The sequence below is a fragment of the Pecten maximus genome, chromosome 3 (assembly GCF_902652985.1).
Source record: "Pecten maximus chromosome 3, xPecMax1.1, whole genome shotgun sequence".
Classification (NCBI taxonomy): domain Eukaryota; kingdom Metazoa; phylum Mollusca; class Bivalvia; order Pectinida; family Pectinidae; genus Pecten; species Pecten maximus.
The window spans coordinates 37,906,172-37,923,837 of record NC_047017.1 but is presented as its reverse complement, the minus strand read 5'-3'; the positions used below and the strand labels follow the sequence as shown (position 1 = coordinate 37,923,837).

Genomic DNA, 17,666 nt, shown 5'->3' with positions numbered 1-17,666 from the left:
ATATCGCGTTTAACAGATAAAGCAAAAGAAGTACAATGCACACTTACGTAAGTCGTTAGGCTTTTCTGCTAAAGACACGTGCGTTTACGTTATGTGCATATGAAATACGGAATGCCGATTGGTTGGAGAATGCATGATTGAATGACAAATAATCGATTTACTTGGATATTTATGTATAAGTTTGAAACGTGACACTTTGAATATGAGTGAAGCTATCGCTAATTGTTTGTGTTTAAAATTGGTCCGGTTGTTTTACAGTTCCGTAAAATTTACTCACCGACCGCTGATTTCAATGGCGGCGGAGATTATCAGAGACGACTACCGAAATGTTTTACCGGAGTGATTAAATGTCATGGCTTCTAAATACACCTTTTATCTATCAATTTGGTCTGATTATTAATTAACCCCATGACCGAGAGTGACAACACACGCTATCGTTATCCCTATTGTCAGTCAGGGCATTTGGGGGAGAGGTGTGAAATCTTGCCGCAGGGGTCACGACAAACACCTGTCCAGTGGTCAGTACAGGTAAATTTTTTGTTCGAATCATGAGATGTCAATTACCTATAATATCATAGCTAACGGGTCATGAAAAAAGTTCGATACATCGAAAACTTCGATTTATAAAAATTCGAATCATACATAGTTTCGTTAGTAGTGTTATATAGTGAAAAATTCGGGACCAAGCAAAAAGTTCGATACAGCGAGAAATTCGAATCAACGAAGTTCGAATCATCGAGGTTTGACTGTACTTGATAAATTTCATATTGCATTGATAGTCTCATGTGATGTTATATTTTATAAAAACATGTGTGTTTAGCATGAATTTTTATAATAGAAAGTGTAATTACAGTTTTTTTAGCAAAATTTTCAGTTAAAAATTTACCTTCTAGAAATTTTCTTTTATTTGTTAAGTAGATAAAATGTAATAATCGTTGGAGTACTATCAAATTTTGCTTTTAAAAAACATGTTTGCATATTAATCTTAATACACAACCAAAAAAAATCATCAAAAATTACTGGATAACAACAGATTTTTGCATACAAAGAAAGGTGATGAAGTAAATTGTATTAAAAAACCAAGGGTTAAAAAGGAGCACCCTGTCTGACACAAGCAGTAAAGTCTGATTGCATTGTTATTTTTGTTGGATTTTTAGCATTTGTCTTTATTTTCAGTACTTTCGGTACTTTGATATGTTGTCCAAAATTGGGGGTGTATGCATTTAACAATAATAAAATCTTGGCATATCCAGTAATTCACCAAATAAATTTGTTTCATTAAATGTTTATGAATATCCATAGATTATTTCTAACCTGAAATTTTGATAGTACTCCATCAATAGCTTTGTGGTATTAGACTTTAAATGAAAAGTTAAAAACAATGATTTTCACAAAGAAGACATCAAATTAGGCTGAAATTTAATTTAAGTGTCACGGAGCGTGATGATTCATATACAAAATTAAACCTTAAACAAATGGGGTGAATTTGTTTCACAAATAGGAAATAAAAATATGTTCTATAATAGTTAGTGGTCAAAACATTAGCTTCTTATGCAGTTTGATGGGGAAATAATGAAATCACCAAAAAAAGTATATATACATTGAGGACTTGAAATTAATTCCTCCCACATAATCGGGGATATTATGCTTTTGACAAAAATATGTTTCCGGGAAAAAAATCGCTGTGGGCCGATTTAGCCCTCCTATGCACCACCTCCTTTCAAAGTTTTGTTGTATTAAAAACACCTGTAATATAGACATGGGGCATATTGACCTACCAGAATACTACAGTACCAACAGTATACCAGTCTCACGATATGTTAAAAGTTACCTTGATATGTTAAAAGTTACCACGATATGTTAAAGTTACCACGATATGTTAAAGTTACCTGTACCCATTTATTGTAAAACATAACACAACACAATTTGAAAAAAATAGTTAATATATTATTGATAATCTGTTTATATATTATTACAGAGGCAGCCAAAGGAAACACCACATAATATCACAGCATCCTTATAGAGACCTGTCAGGTACAACAAAGGTAGACAATCTACATCCCTATAGAGACCAGTCGGGTCCAACAAAGGTAGACAATCTACATCTCCATAGAGACCAGTCGGGTCCAACAAAGGTAGACAATCTACATCTCCATAGAGACCTGTCAGGTCCAACAAGGTAGACAATCTACATCTCTATAGAGACCAGTCAGGTACAACAAGGTAGACAATCTACATCTCCATAGAGACCAGTCAGGTACAACAAGGTAGACAATCTACATCTCCATAGAGACCAGTCAGGTACAACAAGGTAGACAATCTACATCTCTATAGAGACCTGTCAGGTACAACAAGGTAGACAATCTACATCTCTATAGAGACCAGTCGGGTCCAACAAGGTAGACAATCTACATCTCTATAGAGACCTGTCAGGTACAACAAAGGTAGACAATCTACATCCCTATAGAGACCAGTCGGGTCCAACAAGGTAGACAATCTACATCTCTATAGAGACCAGTCGGGTCCAACAAGGTAGACAATCTACATCCTTATAGAGACCAGTCAGGTACAACAAACCTAGACAATCTACATCTCCATAGAGACCTGTCAGGTCCAAACAAGGTAGACATCTATGTACATCTCTGAAAAAAGCCTCATTCCTTTAATCAAAATGCCCAGTTGTATTAAACCTCTTCTTTTATAAAAAAAAAAAAGGGTAACCTTTTTGTAATTGTACAAAGCATTTGATTTGAGACACACATTTAAACACCCGTAAAGTAACTAACTAATAACTTCTCATGGTTTACCTAACATAAGTTCTATGCAGTAAGTTCAAAATTTTCATAACAAAAAAAATACAAAATTAAATAACATTTTGGGACCATAAATTGGTAATATCTATTTCTTGCCACCACCATCTCTAGCCAGTTGTCTAATTATATTTCCACGGTATAATGTACCGAGATATCCACTAATAAAAAATAACATCTTCATTCAATTTCAATCAATTTTGCTTCATACTATCATAAAATATTTATCAAAAGAAATATTTTTGTACGATTATAATTTGATTAGAATCACCTAAAGCTGAAGGTCATGATGACCTAATTATATTGCAATAAACAAAAACCTGCACAATTTATGATGTATATACCGGGTATATCTCAAGTTTCAACAAGATTGTTTTGGTACACAAAAAGCTACAGGTGGAAAAAGATTGGGTCTGAAAATTTGCACCTATTTGACCTTTGACCTCGAGACTCAGCTAGCTGCAAGTCAGTAGAATGCACATTACTTGTGTTTGAAGAATGTACATTTCAAATCTCATAATAATGTGCAATGGTTCAAATTATTGTACCAAATATTTTGCATGCGACATATGACCTTTAAAATACCTTATTATAGCGTACTGCACACTGCCTTTGGTTAATGCTTTTTTTTTTAAGTTTCTTCAAGATAACAGTTCATTCTTATGGCCAAGAGAGGATCTTATCAGAGAAAGCAGAAGGAAATAAACACCAGTACTACTAAATACAATAGATCTCCCTTCATTCCATAGGGAGACATACTGTAGCCAGTTATTATCACATTTCAAAATTTTTGTGAGTTTCATTCAAAATGAAAGAATTTATTTTTAACAAATTAAAGCTTTGTAATCTGGCTATAAAAAACATCTAATTTTCACGAATATTGCTTCCAATGCTAAAATTACAAAATGTCTTACAAAAAACAGTGCAAAACGACAGCAGTCTTAATAGCAGTTTATTTCACGGATAATATTTATCCATGTCTTACTTCACTGATCAAATTTTCACGACCAAGTCAATGGGTTGCAAAAGAGCGAAAATATCATCCATGTGAAAATAACAGGCTATACAGTAACTATTTAATTTTGAGAAACACAAATTGCAAGACAGGGTAAAAAGATATGAAGCGACATATATCTGCATCATCAAATGATGGTACAATATGATGAGTCTTAATCACAGTTTATTTCCGCAGATAATATTTAACCATTGTCTTATTAATTCACAGATCAAATTTCAAACTTTTGCCTTACATTGCTTACAAGTAATGTAAAAAAATACTGTGACAAAGCAGTGCATCGATAGATTCATAGTTCCCTCTTCTCTTACGATGTTAGATTGCATACTGACTATTCCCACTGATTTCCTGTCAGACAACTCCGCCAGACTGTGTGATATTGTTGTGCTTGACCACACTCCACCAGATTCTGACGTTACCATCAAACACTCCTGTAGATTCCTTTCATGACGTGATGGTTTGGCGCTCTACCAGCTTCCTGAACATTCCATTGTTGAGACCCATAAGCTCTTGGTAGCTGCCCACTTCAGCGATTCGTCCCTTGTCCAAAACAGCAATCTGATCTGCTTTTATGATTGTTGATAGACGGTGTGCTATGGTAATGACTGTCCGCCCTACCATGACCCGCTCTAGTGCTTCTTGTACCAGGTACTCACTCTCTGCATCTAGCGCACTGCAATGCATGGAATCACATCTGTCAGAAAACTTTTATAGAATCAGTTTTGTCAGAACACTCTGCCTACAGAGAATCAGTTCTGTCAGAAAACTCTGCTTACATAGAATCAGTTCTGTCAGAAAACTCTGCTTACATGGGATCACAGAAAACTTTGCTTACATGGAATCACCTCCAGGTCAGAAAACTTTGCCTTTATAGAATTGGCTATCTCTGAAAAACTTATTCTAGTAACTTATTACTTGCATCTAATTATACAACTTTTTATGTGTAAATGTTATAAACAAGAACTCCATGCAAGCATTTGTCGTAAAGAAAAACTGAATAAAAATTGAATTTGATGGGCCCAAAGGAGTTATCACAAGAAAACAAATATTCTATTTTAGTAAAAGTGACCTTGACCTTTGAACATGAAATGCAATCCCAAGCAAGCACTTTTGGTAAGTAAAACCTGTATGAGGTTTGAGTTTAATCGGTCCAAGGGAACTTGAGTTATCACAAGGAAACACATTTTCTATTTTTAGTAACAGTGACCTTGACCTTTGACCTTTGGACCTGAAAAGCAATCCCAAGCAAGCACTTTGCTAAGGAAGATTTGCATGAAGGTCGAGTTTGATCAGTCCAAGGGAACTTGAGTTATAGTATGGAGTTGAATTGTCTGTACAACACTGACACTGCCGACAAAGTGATACCTATATGTTGCCTACTTTTCGCAAGCGACACAAAAAATTATTGCTATTGTTCAATGTTTGAAGCCCCTCAGAGATAGGTTTAATTAATACAGATCTTCAACATAATCAATTTGCAAGTCTCTGGTAAACTCCATTGCAGAATAGCTATTTTGCATGGGTGCTCACCATGACCTTTACCATTCTTAACCATATTTTTTTCCAAACAGACTGACTACTCCTAGCGATCCTGTCATCAGCAACTGGCATTCCACTGTTACGTACAAAGACATAGTAATAATTACGTACCTGGTGGCTTCATCGAGAAGGAGAATCTTAGGATCCTGTAAAATATAAAAATAAACTATTAATATTTCTTCTTTTATTTGTGCTCAATTATTACATTAATGAAACACTTTAATTGTAAATAAAAAATCTCAATTAATACTATCAGCCCATAAAAAGAGGTACCAGTCTACATCCAAACTACTTTTCTTTGAAGGTCTGTAGTTATTAGTCTCTATAAAGTTAGAGCACAGGAAAACATGAAACTACATTCTAGGAACGGGTGTCATAACATAGAGTAAACCTGAAGCCATCTTTATCTTTGATGTTTCTAGCAGAGAATATAGGTAACTTCTGTTAGTGATTTATAAAGTTAACACATATACCCAGAGGTATATCACACATGTCTACTGTGGTCTTCTTCTACACACATTTTCTAAAGTCTGGATCGAAAGTTTCATTTTCTAAAGTCTGGATCAAAAGTTTGAGCCTGAATCCATATGATACTATCATTTTATCTTTATAATTACTTCCTATCATCATCTGGTGACTCGTATGTACAATTAACAATTTTAGCATAACTGCCATCAACTGATTTAACACTTCATAAATATTTACAAAATACATTTGAGAAGAGTGTTTTTACCTTAAGGATTGCTCTGGCGATGGCTACTCGCTGTCTCTGTCCACCTGAAAACAAAATGACAAAGGTTAAATACTTTTTGCTAATTTTCAATTTTTTTTTTTACTTTTTACTAAATGTATAAATGTTTTAAAGAGATTTTCTGATTTTGAGATCATGTGAATTATTTGAATTTCTGAAAGTTTTGAGTAAATGTATAGATGATCCAGATTTTAATTACTGGCTCTGAAAATTTGTTCCAATATTAAAAGCATAAAACTGAAAGATTGAAGGAATGCTTCGCTACATGTAAAAAGGAAGTGTGTTTACCTGACAACATGAGTCCCCTCTCCCCTACCATGGTATCAAAACCATCTGGAAATGTTTGTATGAAGTTATAAGCATTAGCCTTCCTTGCTGCCGCCTCGATTGCCTCAGGGGTGACCATTGTTGGGTCTGGAGCTCCGTAGGCAATATTTTCCGCAACAGAGCAAGAGAAAAGGACCGGCTCTTGGCTCACACTACCGATCTGTGTCCTCAGCCACACAGGGTCAAGGTTACAGATGTTTTCCTGGTCCAACACAACACTTCCTGTAACCATGGATACCACAATTGTAAGCATAATAAGGATATAAGGTAATCTACAAGTACAAAATTAAGGCTGTAAAGGTAGATAATTTAATGGTATGTTAATGATTGTTGATATCTAATTAGGCCTGCAGAGAATGTTACAGGTATTTGTTTCCTAATGTATTGTATCTTCATGTACAAGAGCTTAGCAGATTATTTCAAGGTACACAAAGAAATATGGTCAAACATATATCCATGGCCTATTCAAGGCCATAATCACTTTTTTTCAAGGAACTTTTTATACAGAATAAAAGACATTTTACATTAACGATTGTTCACTATTTTAGCGAAAGACACTTCGCATGCAGGATTTCAGCGCTGATTTTACTATTTTCAGCAAAATGCAGCTTGTCTTTAAATTCACATTACTCCATCTTTACGTCTTTGTGTAATTGCATTATATGAAAATTGAAGAGCATTGGCCACGATATTCAAGGCTTTCCAAGGCCACGTAGCAAAATTCAATGAATTTCAATATAGTATGGACAGCATATAATTGCAGTATATGAAAATTGAAGAGCATTGGCCACGATATTCAAGGCTTTCCAAGGCCACGTAGCAAAATTCAATGACTTTCAATACTACATGGACGGCATCACCAGTAAGTTTTACAAGCCAGATCTCTACCGTACCTTATACACATACTTACCTTGTACAGGATCGTAGAATCGGAGTAGGAGAGTCCCTAATGTAGATTTTCCAGATCCACTAGCACCTACAACTGCTGTTACTGACCCCGCAGGTACAGTCAGATTTAAGTCGGAGAATATTGTCACGTCAGACCGTGCTGGGTAGCTGAATGTTATATTATTGAAGCTCAAATTTCCCACAACTTCTGAGGTAGGTATGACTCCACCTGGTAAAATCATTCAAAACATTCAAAACTATAGGTTAGAAAAGATGTAGACTATTTTATTGTTCTTTTTTTATCACTTAATTAAGATCATGACACAATGTTACTGTATTTGACTTCACACAATATAACTTGTAATATAACATCATTTTTTAACAGTTGATTTCAGTTCCTGTTTTACTTTTCAATATTCTTTGTTTTCACGTAATTGTTTAAAGGATATCAAATTTGAAGTGAAACCCATGTGATATAATGTATCTGATACTGTTAGCCACAGTTGTATACACATTGATGATCAGTCGAGGTAAAGTTATGAACACTACTGATCATGTTTGGGGTCATTAAGGACATGTTTCCATGGTCATGTAATACAACACAAGCTTACATGGCACAACGTACCTGACACAGGAATGGTTGGTACTCTGTCCATAAGGAACCATAGACGGGAACTAGCACCCAGGCCTCGCATCATCTCCGAGTAGAAGGTTGTCATACCTACCACACACAACACGACATAGTCAGTATAATTATATACCTACCACACACAACACAACATAGTAAGTATAATTATATACCTACCACACACAACACAACATGTTAAGTATAATTATATGTAAATCATTCAATGCCTATGCATCACCAGAAAGCCAATACTGGGACATGGTATAGAAAACAACTCCAATAATATGGAGTGCTTTGTAAAAAAAAAAAAGGGAATTTTAATAATAAGTGCAATTTCTAGTATTATGTAATATATAATTCTACAGTACTGACAAACTGTTACACAAGGCTGATTATTCATGAGCTTCACGTCAGTGATCATGTCTATAAAAGTATCATCCTACATAAACAACAAATCCCTTTTGACAGTAACTAGAAATAGTGAAGGCATCATTTGCTACAAAACATAGCCTGGAACTTACCTCCTATAGACACGCCAACATAAGCAGCATACAATAGAAACGCCGATAGATCGCCCACAGAGATTTGAGATTCTGTCATCATCAGTCCGCCGTAGTAGAATACAGACAACACGATCATGTTACCAGAGAACCCAGTCTGTAAAGTAAGATATACCCGTACATCAAAAAGGTCTAAAACAGTCTGTTAAGTAAGATATACCTGTACATCAAAAAATTTCTGAAACAGTCTATAAAGTAACATGTACCTGTACATCAAAAAGGTCTAAAACAGTCTGTTAAGTAAGATATACCTGTACATCAAAAAGGTCTGAAACAGTCTATAAAGTAACATATACCTGTACATCAAAAAGGTCTAAAACAGTCTGTTAAGTAAGATATACCTGAACATCAAAAAGGTCTGAAACAGTCTGTTAAGTAAGGTATACCTGTACGTCAAAAAGGTCTCAAACAGTCTATAAAGTAATATATACCTGTACATCAATTAGGTTTGAAACCTTCTAATAATATACATGTACATCAAAAAGGACTGGTTCATTCTGAAGAGTTTAAACAACTACATGTATGCTGGTATTAATACATTGATAAACAGAGCACAAGAACATAATCAGACTCTAAATGCTTTGATAACTGTAACAAAAACAAGTGTTACAAAATCCAAACACTTACTATTTTTAAATTGCTAACTAAGATTTTCAAAATATGAAATTTAAATTTTACATTTCATGTGTATTTAATGGTTTTTTTTAAATTCTGGCTTTGAGATCCTTATTTCCTTTTCAAACTACACGTACTGAAATCATAGATAAATAGTTTTCTTTAGTATATTGATAGTGTGATAAAGATAATCAGGTTTTTAGTACAGAGAACAGTAATTCTACTGACCGATCCCCAGAAAACACCTCGAGCCAAAGCTTCTTTGTATGACAACATCAGAATATGGTCAATTTTCTTATCGTAAGCTGATATTTCTCTTTCTTCCTGGGCGAATGATCGGACCGTCCTAATATTACTTATTCTCTCCTCTGCAACCTGAAATGATGGAATTGTATTTGGTTGTCATTGTTTGAAGATTACCTCAAAAACCTATGTTATGTAACTGTCCATTAAGATTTGAACATCCTTGAAACAAATCTGAATTTTTAGAATGAAGCTTTTTCATCAAAATATCTACTATATTGAATACAATTGTACTATAATCTAGAAACAAAAGAGACATTTGACTTAATTTATGACGTACATGTACAGAGAGTGTTATGCCTAAGTTGGTGATGCTACAACTAAACTAGGTAAAAAATGTTTAATAAACATCTTCTGCAGTAATAAAGCTTTTGACCTGTTGAAAAAAATAAAAAGAATTTTTTTTTAAGGTTAAATCATTTTGACTTTGGAAGTAGATGCAGGTCAAAGATAATTTTTTCTTGCAAATTTTGAAGGTGACCAAAATATGCTGCCTTAATAATTATTTTTTTACGTTTGATAGGTCCTCTATGGCCTTGAACATATAGAGCAAAGTCCCTTCTTAAAATGGCTCCAAACAGGGAGGTTACCTGGGACAAATATCTCAACCATACACACATGGATGTAAGACAGATGCTCATGCAAGTTTTGTTAGGTATATACTTAAATGCATCATGATTTATGATGCTGAATATTTACCTTAAAAACAAAATATCTCACTTTCAAAAGCCAATGCTTTCAAAATACAAACTGCAACCTTATTTCACCGAGAAAGTTACTGATTAAATTTATCCTGAATCTGTGAGAATATGATTACCTGTGTTGCTGAGGCAAGCGAGTCCTGCACTTTTTTAGTAATTTCCCGTACGTAGCGACCATATAAACGAGACATCAGCACAATAGGTGGTACAATACACAAGGCAATCCCTGCCAGTTTGGGAGACACATAACACTGAAATATCGAACATAGAATTTCCAATAGAACATGATAATACAGGAGGTGGGAGGAAATGGGGAGCAGAAACAGACACTACCTTCCCTGTATCAGTTATACCTATTAGACAACCTTCATCTTCTAGATCTGTTGATACTGAGAATCACCAGGAATACAAAAGTATGTTAAAGTGCAAGAAAACTTATTGATATAATGTGGTATTTTAAAACAAACTCTTCCTCTCCTTCAAGGATATGGGACAGACTCAAAGGTTTGAGTACAATTGCCTCTGGTAGGTGGCATATAAGTTAAGATTAAAACATATTGGGGTCCTCAGAATTGGAGTATTAGAGATATAAATGATCATGAAGTGGCATGACTCCAGATCCTACTGGGATTTAATTAAGTAAGGAGGAAAAACATGACACATGTTTATGTTTGTAATTCAATTTGTAATTATTATGAATGACTTTAACAAATGAAATAGAAAACAAATCAAGAGTGGCTTGACTTATACATAATTCACATAAGACCTTTAAAATGCATTCATGGTCCATTTACAAATGCAGCTTTCACTTGGAGTGATCAAGGCAAAAGATCTTTAGCATGAAGGAGTAATGAAGAAACCCTGCCTGCACTGGGACTCAAACTAGCAACCTCTCTCTCTCTCTACCACAAGGCTAAAGGGAAATTTCCACTAGTCTTAGCTAGTAGGATGACCTTATTCTCTCTACTTTTACAGTATCAAATACATAAATATCAAAGCTAAAATTTAGTTTTTATCAAAACACTGAATTAGACTTGATTTTGAACCTTACAGGTGAGCAGAATATATAGATCCTTACCATCATGCTGACCCCTCCAATTGCCTGAGCCACTGACCGAAGACCATCCGAAATGTTTGTTGTCACTGAGCTACCCACCACAGTGGAATCTGCAGACAATCTGTTGATAAGTTCACCTGTTTTATTTTTGTCAAAGAAGGCAACTTCCTGTCTCATGATGGAGGAAAACAATTGTGATCTGAGGCGCCTTACAACGTTGTTACCTGTAAACGAAACAATTCATACCTTATCATTTTAAAACCAAAAATAAGATTTCCTTATGGGGATCAAATTTATAAAACAAAATCTGTTGAAAATGCTTTGATAGCCTATTCAATAATAACTGTTTGTAATAACAAATGAAATCGGACCTTATTGTATGATACATACCTGTTAAGTTCATTAAGTAGACTCTACCAAAGTTGGCAAGGCCACCAATAACAAAGATGACGATAAGAATGCTGCATATTTGTTGTAGCCTGTCCTTCATTTTATCACCCTGATTTACCAATTCGGTGTAGATAATGTCTATCACCTTCCCAATGCAGAATGGTACCGACATTGTTACTGCACTGGAAACCACCAGTAAACCTAGAGCAGCTAGAACAGAATAACAAAACCTTTAGAACAAGTTATGACTCTATATATAATTATATAATATCATCTTAGATATACAAAATTCAAATGTACTACTTAGTAATGTTAATTGTAATATTAATTGAAGGAGCATAATATGACATCCTAATGTATTATGACAATAAAATATGTTAAACTAAATCACATGATGACTGGTTCCTGTTTCTCTACTTTATCGAGTTATGAGCGATACATTTATTGCAAGTTGAAATGGGTTCAAAGTGATCAAGCGGTTATTCCTAGTAACATGCTTGTGTTGTTTTCTTCATGCCAAGCAAACATATACATGATTATCTGACAGGGCATTCAAGTCAATTTTCTATTCAAGAAAGGATCAAGTCAGGGAATTAACTGTAGTGTTTACACCAAAATCCAGCCCGACTCATATGCATGTATGTACAGATAATACCATGAGGCCTGCATATTATCCCATTGCTTGGGAAACATCAGGACAATGGATCATCATACAATTCTATTTCCTCTTTAGGTTTTTATTATATAAAGTGGTGTTTTAAGAAAATGATGATTGATCACTCCATACAGTTAAGTTAAAATAAGTCTCTGTAAACACACTTGATATTTTTCTATTTATGAACAGCTACAAACCTGCTAATCTCCATTTCTCAGGTTTGGCAAGAGAGAGTAGTCTTCTCATTTCTGATGTCTGTGGAATGACTTTCTTAACTCCATTCTTTTCGGCCTTTGAACAGTAAACTCTAAAAATGTTAGTCTGGCATTTGTTTCTTTTGTGTCTACATAGCAGATTCCTACATTGCATAAATCTTAAACTTAAGGCATTATGGCTACCACTGTCTCTTATAAAAACACCGCCATGATATAGGGTTCGGTTGGGCTGTTGGTTAGGGGTTCGAGTCGTCTTCACTCGCACACGGAAATTAGACTGCAGTGTCTGCGAAATAGTTGTGTGAATCCCTCTAACCTTGGAAGTTAGAGATGACATCATACCACACTGTCCACAACCTGTCCCAGTAACTCGAGTGTACGCCCTTGGATCCCATGTACGACCATATGGGCGACTAATGCAGTTTTTCAAAACAGTTCTCATTTGGCAATTCATTGTGAATGCAGCAAAGAACAACCGGGGATGTACGTATGTTCTTTTTAATTAATGCTTCTGAAATGATGCCCCTTCATACCCCTACATAATCCACTAAATCTTCCAGCATTTCCTTATAACCACTGGTTGCCCTCCAGCGTGACACTTTCTCACCATGGGCGTCGCCATTTTGAATTACTAATACTCTAACCCAACACTATCTATATATCCGGATACAGTATTTTATGCTGGGGGTCTTATTGTGACTTTTTTTCTTGTTTTTTTGTTTGTTTGTTTTTGTTTTGTTACTTTTTTTTTTTGCTTTTTTTTGGGGGGTGGGGGGGGGGGGGGGTGGGGGGGGGGGGGGTGTTACGGTGTTCATGTTCGAAAGACGAAACATCATTGGCGAAAAGACGAAATTAGCGACTTTAACTCTCGTCTTTTCGGGATCATAAATCTCTTCTTTCGACAAAAAATAGTAAGCTTTGTTAGTTTTCGTCTTTTCGGTGCGAAAAGTCGAAATAACGAAATGACACAAATCAACCACCGTAGCTTTTAGGCATGATACCGGATGTAAATCCTGATGTCTTCTTCTTCTTCTCCTTCTTCTTCTTCTTCTTTTTTCCTTTTTTTTTTTTTTTTACTTTAAACATATTTTATTTACACATATTTGCAAATAGGATTTGGCACAAGTTATTACAACTTATGAAGCCATTTCCTTACAATAGTTACATAGACAACAGATGATATTACAGACTGATCAACTGCAGTACGAAAGAGATATAGGCCTACATAACATTAGGCACTCACACAAAATAATATAACAAAGTCAATAAAATTTTCAAACATGTTAAATATTGTTAAAATCTTGTTAAAATCTTTCGCTGGATTTTATAAAATTTTGTACTTTGTTAAATACAACACAATTTAAATCCAAAGACATATTTTCATTTCCAAAAAGTAATAATCTTAAAGATATATTTATATCTAAATCACTTAAATGATTTAAAAGCACAACTCGAGCATTTGTGTAAGATTGACATTCAAAGAAGAAGTGATAGGCATTCTCACAATAATAGCCACAATTTACACAATTTGAGTTTTGGACCAGATTTGAACGGTAAAGATCATGATTAAGGGAAACTGCATTCATGTCTTAATTTAGTGTGAATAATATTAAGTTTTCTATCACCGATTAAGTAATAAGGGGGTACTGAGCATGGTAAGTTAGGGGCTAAAGCTGACTTGAAAGCAGAAAAAGGCATGGATCTAATATCAGAATGTATAGAGTTCCACATCGTCAAAGAGGAAGGTAGAAAAGATTGGTTTGTAATAGACAGTCTGAAATTTGGGATTCTATATTTTTCATCATTTCTTAGACCCTGTCTGTTTTCACCGACTGTAGAGGGAAGTAAATTTGTAATGTAGTTTGGAGTTTGATGTCTATCCATTTTGTAAACTAATTGTAATTTCCGTCTTTTCCTTCTAACTGAAAGTAATTCTAGACCTGTTTCTGAATACAATGACTCGTTTCTAGCAAATAATGGTAACCCTGTTATTATCCTAGCTGCCTCCCGCTGAACCTTCTCTAATTTTTCTCAATCACTTGAAGTGCACCCATCCCAAACTTCACACGCATATTCTAAAACTGGTAAAATATAAGTCTTATAAATTCGTAAAAGAGCATCACGCTTTAATGTATATTTAAGTTTTCGCAATATATTTACTTTTCCCATAGCCGACTTATAAATTTCATTTATATGATCTACCCATTTAGCATCTGAATTTAATGTAACTCCAAGATGTCTATGCTTACTACTAAAATTTAAAAAATGGCCATCAAAAATCAGTTCCAGATCTTCATCAACGTTATCCGAATTAGAAATAAAAATAACTTCCGTCTTATTTGGATTAAAAGCAACTAGCCAAGTACTTGTCCATCTGTTTAAAGCATCCAGGTCTCTATTTAAAACTGTTTGTATTTCTAGACATGAAGATGAAGAGACTTTCAAAGAGGTGTCGTCAGCGAAAAGACGTGCAGTAGATTGAAGAATTTCTGAGATATCATTGATAAATATTAAGAAAAATAGAGGCCCAAGAATGGAACCTTGAGGGACGCCAGCATGTATCAAACCAAAATCCGAATAACAATTATTTATAAAAACTTTTTGTCGTCTGTTGGTTAAGTAGTTTTCAATCCATGATAGAAAATTTCCGCATATCCCGTATGACTTTAGTTTTACTAATAAACCTTTATGCCAAACCCTGTCAAACGCTTTAGAAATATCACAGAAAACTAAACAAGAATGTTTTTTTTCTTCTAGATCAAGGCAAATGTTATGATATTAATCAATTAATTGATATACGGTCGAGTGACCCGGCATAAATCCTGATTGATACTGATAGAAAAGTGAATTTTCAAGAAAATAATTATGTAAATACTTGAAGATAACTCTTTCAAATGTTTTACCAACAGAGGACAAAAGTGATATAGGTCTATAATTAGAAGGAGAATGCCTATCATCCTTCTTAAAAAGAGGTATCACTTTAGCAAATTTCCAAGTATCGGGATAAATACCAGTTGATAACGACAAATTAAAAAGCAATACAAGTGGTCTACATACAGTTTTAGCAGTATACTTCAACATATGGTGGCTAATTTCATCAGAGCCAGAAGCTTTACCAAGTTTTAAATTCATCAAAACATCAGATATGTCATTTTGACTTATTACAGGTAACTCAAAAGAACTCTCTGTTTTAGGTTCTAACAAAGGAACATCGTTATTGTTGTCATCTATGCTAGTGATACTGCACAAATAGTCGTTCAATGCATTACATTTGGCCTTATCATCGACTAATAAACGTTCCGAAGTTGGATCAACTAAAGTAGGGATAGGACGTGATGTCTCAGAATTCCCCATCAATCTTTTGACAAGTCGCCAATAGTTTTTAGGATCAGACGAATGATAAAACTCAATAAGATTTCCAACATTTTCATAAAAAGACTGTCGTGCATACTTTTTCATATTATTCACTTTATTTCGCTGATTTTTGAATTTAGCTATGTCCCGTGGATGATTGGTACGTTTGGCTATTTTCCGAAATCTATCACGAGCTTTCATATTTTTTCTAAGGTCTGAAGACATCCAGGGCTTATCGTTTGGTCTTACAGTAATTTCCTTATGTAGTATCGATCTACGAGCAAAATCAAGAAAAAATTCAGTAAAACGTTCACTGGCCGAATTGACAGAGTTGCATGTAGCGAAAAGAGTATCCCAATCATATTCTTCAACAAGACGATTAAAAAGTACATAGTCGCCTCTTTTATATAACCAAATTTTACGTTTATATGTTAGTTTCTGAAATGACGGAACAGAAATATATACAACACAACCTTGGTGGTCAGTAACTACATTTTCAGTAGATACTACAGAGGAATAACGGTGTATGAAATTGATTCTGATACCAAAGTTGGATCGAGTAAACTTGACCTCGTGGGACTTATACGAGTAGGTTCATTTATGACATTTATAAAATTAAACGAATTTATTATATCAGATAAAACATGATTCTGTGACATAGTAAGCATGTCAACATTGAGGTCTCCAAGCAGTATGACATTACTGGATATTTCCACCGCATCACTTATTGAAGCCTGAAGATTTTCCCAGAATTGATTTGTATGAAAGGAAGAACGGTACATAGTCCCAATGAGTATGCTTTTTTCGGGAAGATAAATTTGGAGCCATAATATTTCAGTGTCGGGACGTTCTAGATCGACTATCCTGCTAACTTTCAAAACCTCGTTTCCATATACTAAAATCCCCCTCCCACAAAATTTCTATCAAGTCTAAAAGGGTGGTGGAAGCCATCCAGTAATATCTCGCTGCTTGGGACTTCAACATCAAGATGAGTTTCAGAAAGACATATTAAGTCATATTCACCTGCTATATTTTCAATATTCAAGTTTGTTTCTCACACTTCTAATATTTAAATGAAAAACAGAAAGTTCACCTTCTACAGGCCCTGGATTTGACTCAATATCCATATGTTGTAATAATAGTAATATCAAAATAAGCAAAAAATAGTTATTGCTCATATATGTTTTACGATAATTATTCAACAAATTTACACATACAGCTATAGTGCTTTTTAAGACGTTAGTTAAAAAGACAAATATTTTAAAATGGAAGAAAACAGAACGTAATCGAAAAATCATATATCTGTATGCTTTGGCATCAAAATTTCCGATTTCCACCCTGTGTCCCATAAAATCATTACCCATTATCAAAGATCGAATGATTTGGTATGGGTATACATGTATCAGGGTGACCTACGGAAGATATTGCATTAACTAAGTGTACATGAATCCAGCGGAAGAAAAGGAACAAAATATGAAGATACAAACACCAAATATACAAAAGTATACATGTATCTGCATGGTGCATCATGCTATAGGATGTTTATATAACTGACCGAGGGGTAACTGTGGTCAGAAACATAACCTTCTGTGATTCTAGATAAATAAGACAACATGTACATAGATGACAAATTAGAAAATTGATTTAAACGTGACATAGATTACAGACAGCATGTACATTCTACAGTAAGTAAATAATTCTGCATGCATGGTCGCATTTACGTTGGCATATACATTACTCATTTGTAATAACGATAATAATAAATTTGCAATATATGATTGCAAAACAGGCCATTTGATAAATAATTATCTATCTATATACATCATAGAAATGATTGCGAGAAAGTATTTTGAAACAT

General features: G+C 34.5%; 1 protein-coding gene across 1 annotated transcript; it reads right to left on the bottom strand.

The window, feature by feature from the left end:
• Window positions 1-1,925: 1,925 nt before the first annotated feature.
• Window positions 1,926-13,087, bottom strand: LOC117324096 (ATP-binding cassette sub-family B member 10, mitochondrial-like). Its single transcript, XM_033879750.1, has 12 exons — window positions 12,437-13,087; window positions 11,585-11,794; window positions 11,216-11,418; window positions 10,254-10,388; window positions 9,362-9,508; window positions 8,480-8,615; window positions 7,956-8,051; window positions 7,353-7,559; window positions 6,404-6,664; window positions 6,098-6,141; window positions 5,476-5,510; window positions 1,926-4,498 (listed from the first exon to the last, which is right to left on the bottom strand). Exons 1-12 carry the CDS (start codon window positions 12,906-12,908, stop codon window positions 4,270-4,272), a joined length of 2,175 nt encoding a protein of 724 aa, XP_033735641.1. The 5' UTR covers window positions 12,909-13,087; the 3' UTR covers window positions 1,926-4,269.
• Window positions 13,088-17,666: the final 4,579 nt, after the last annotated feature.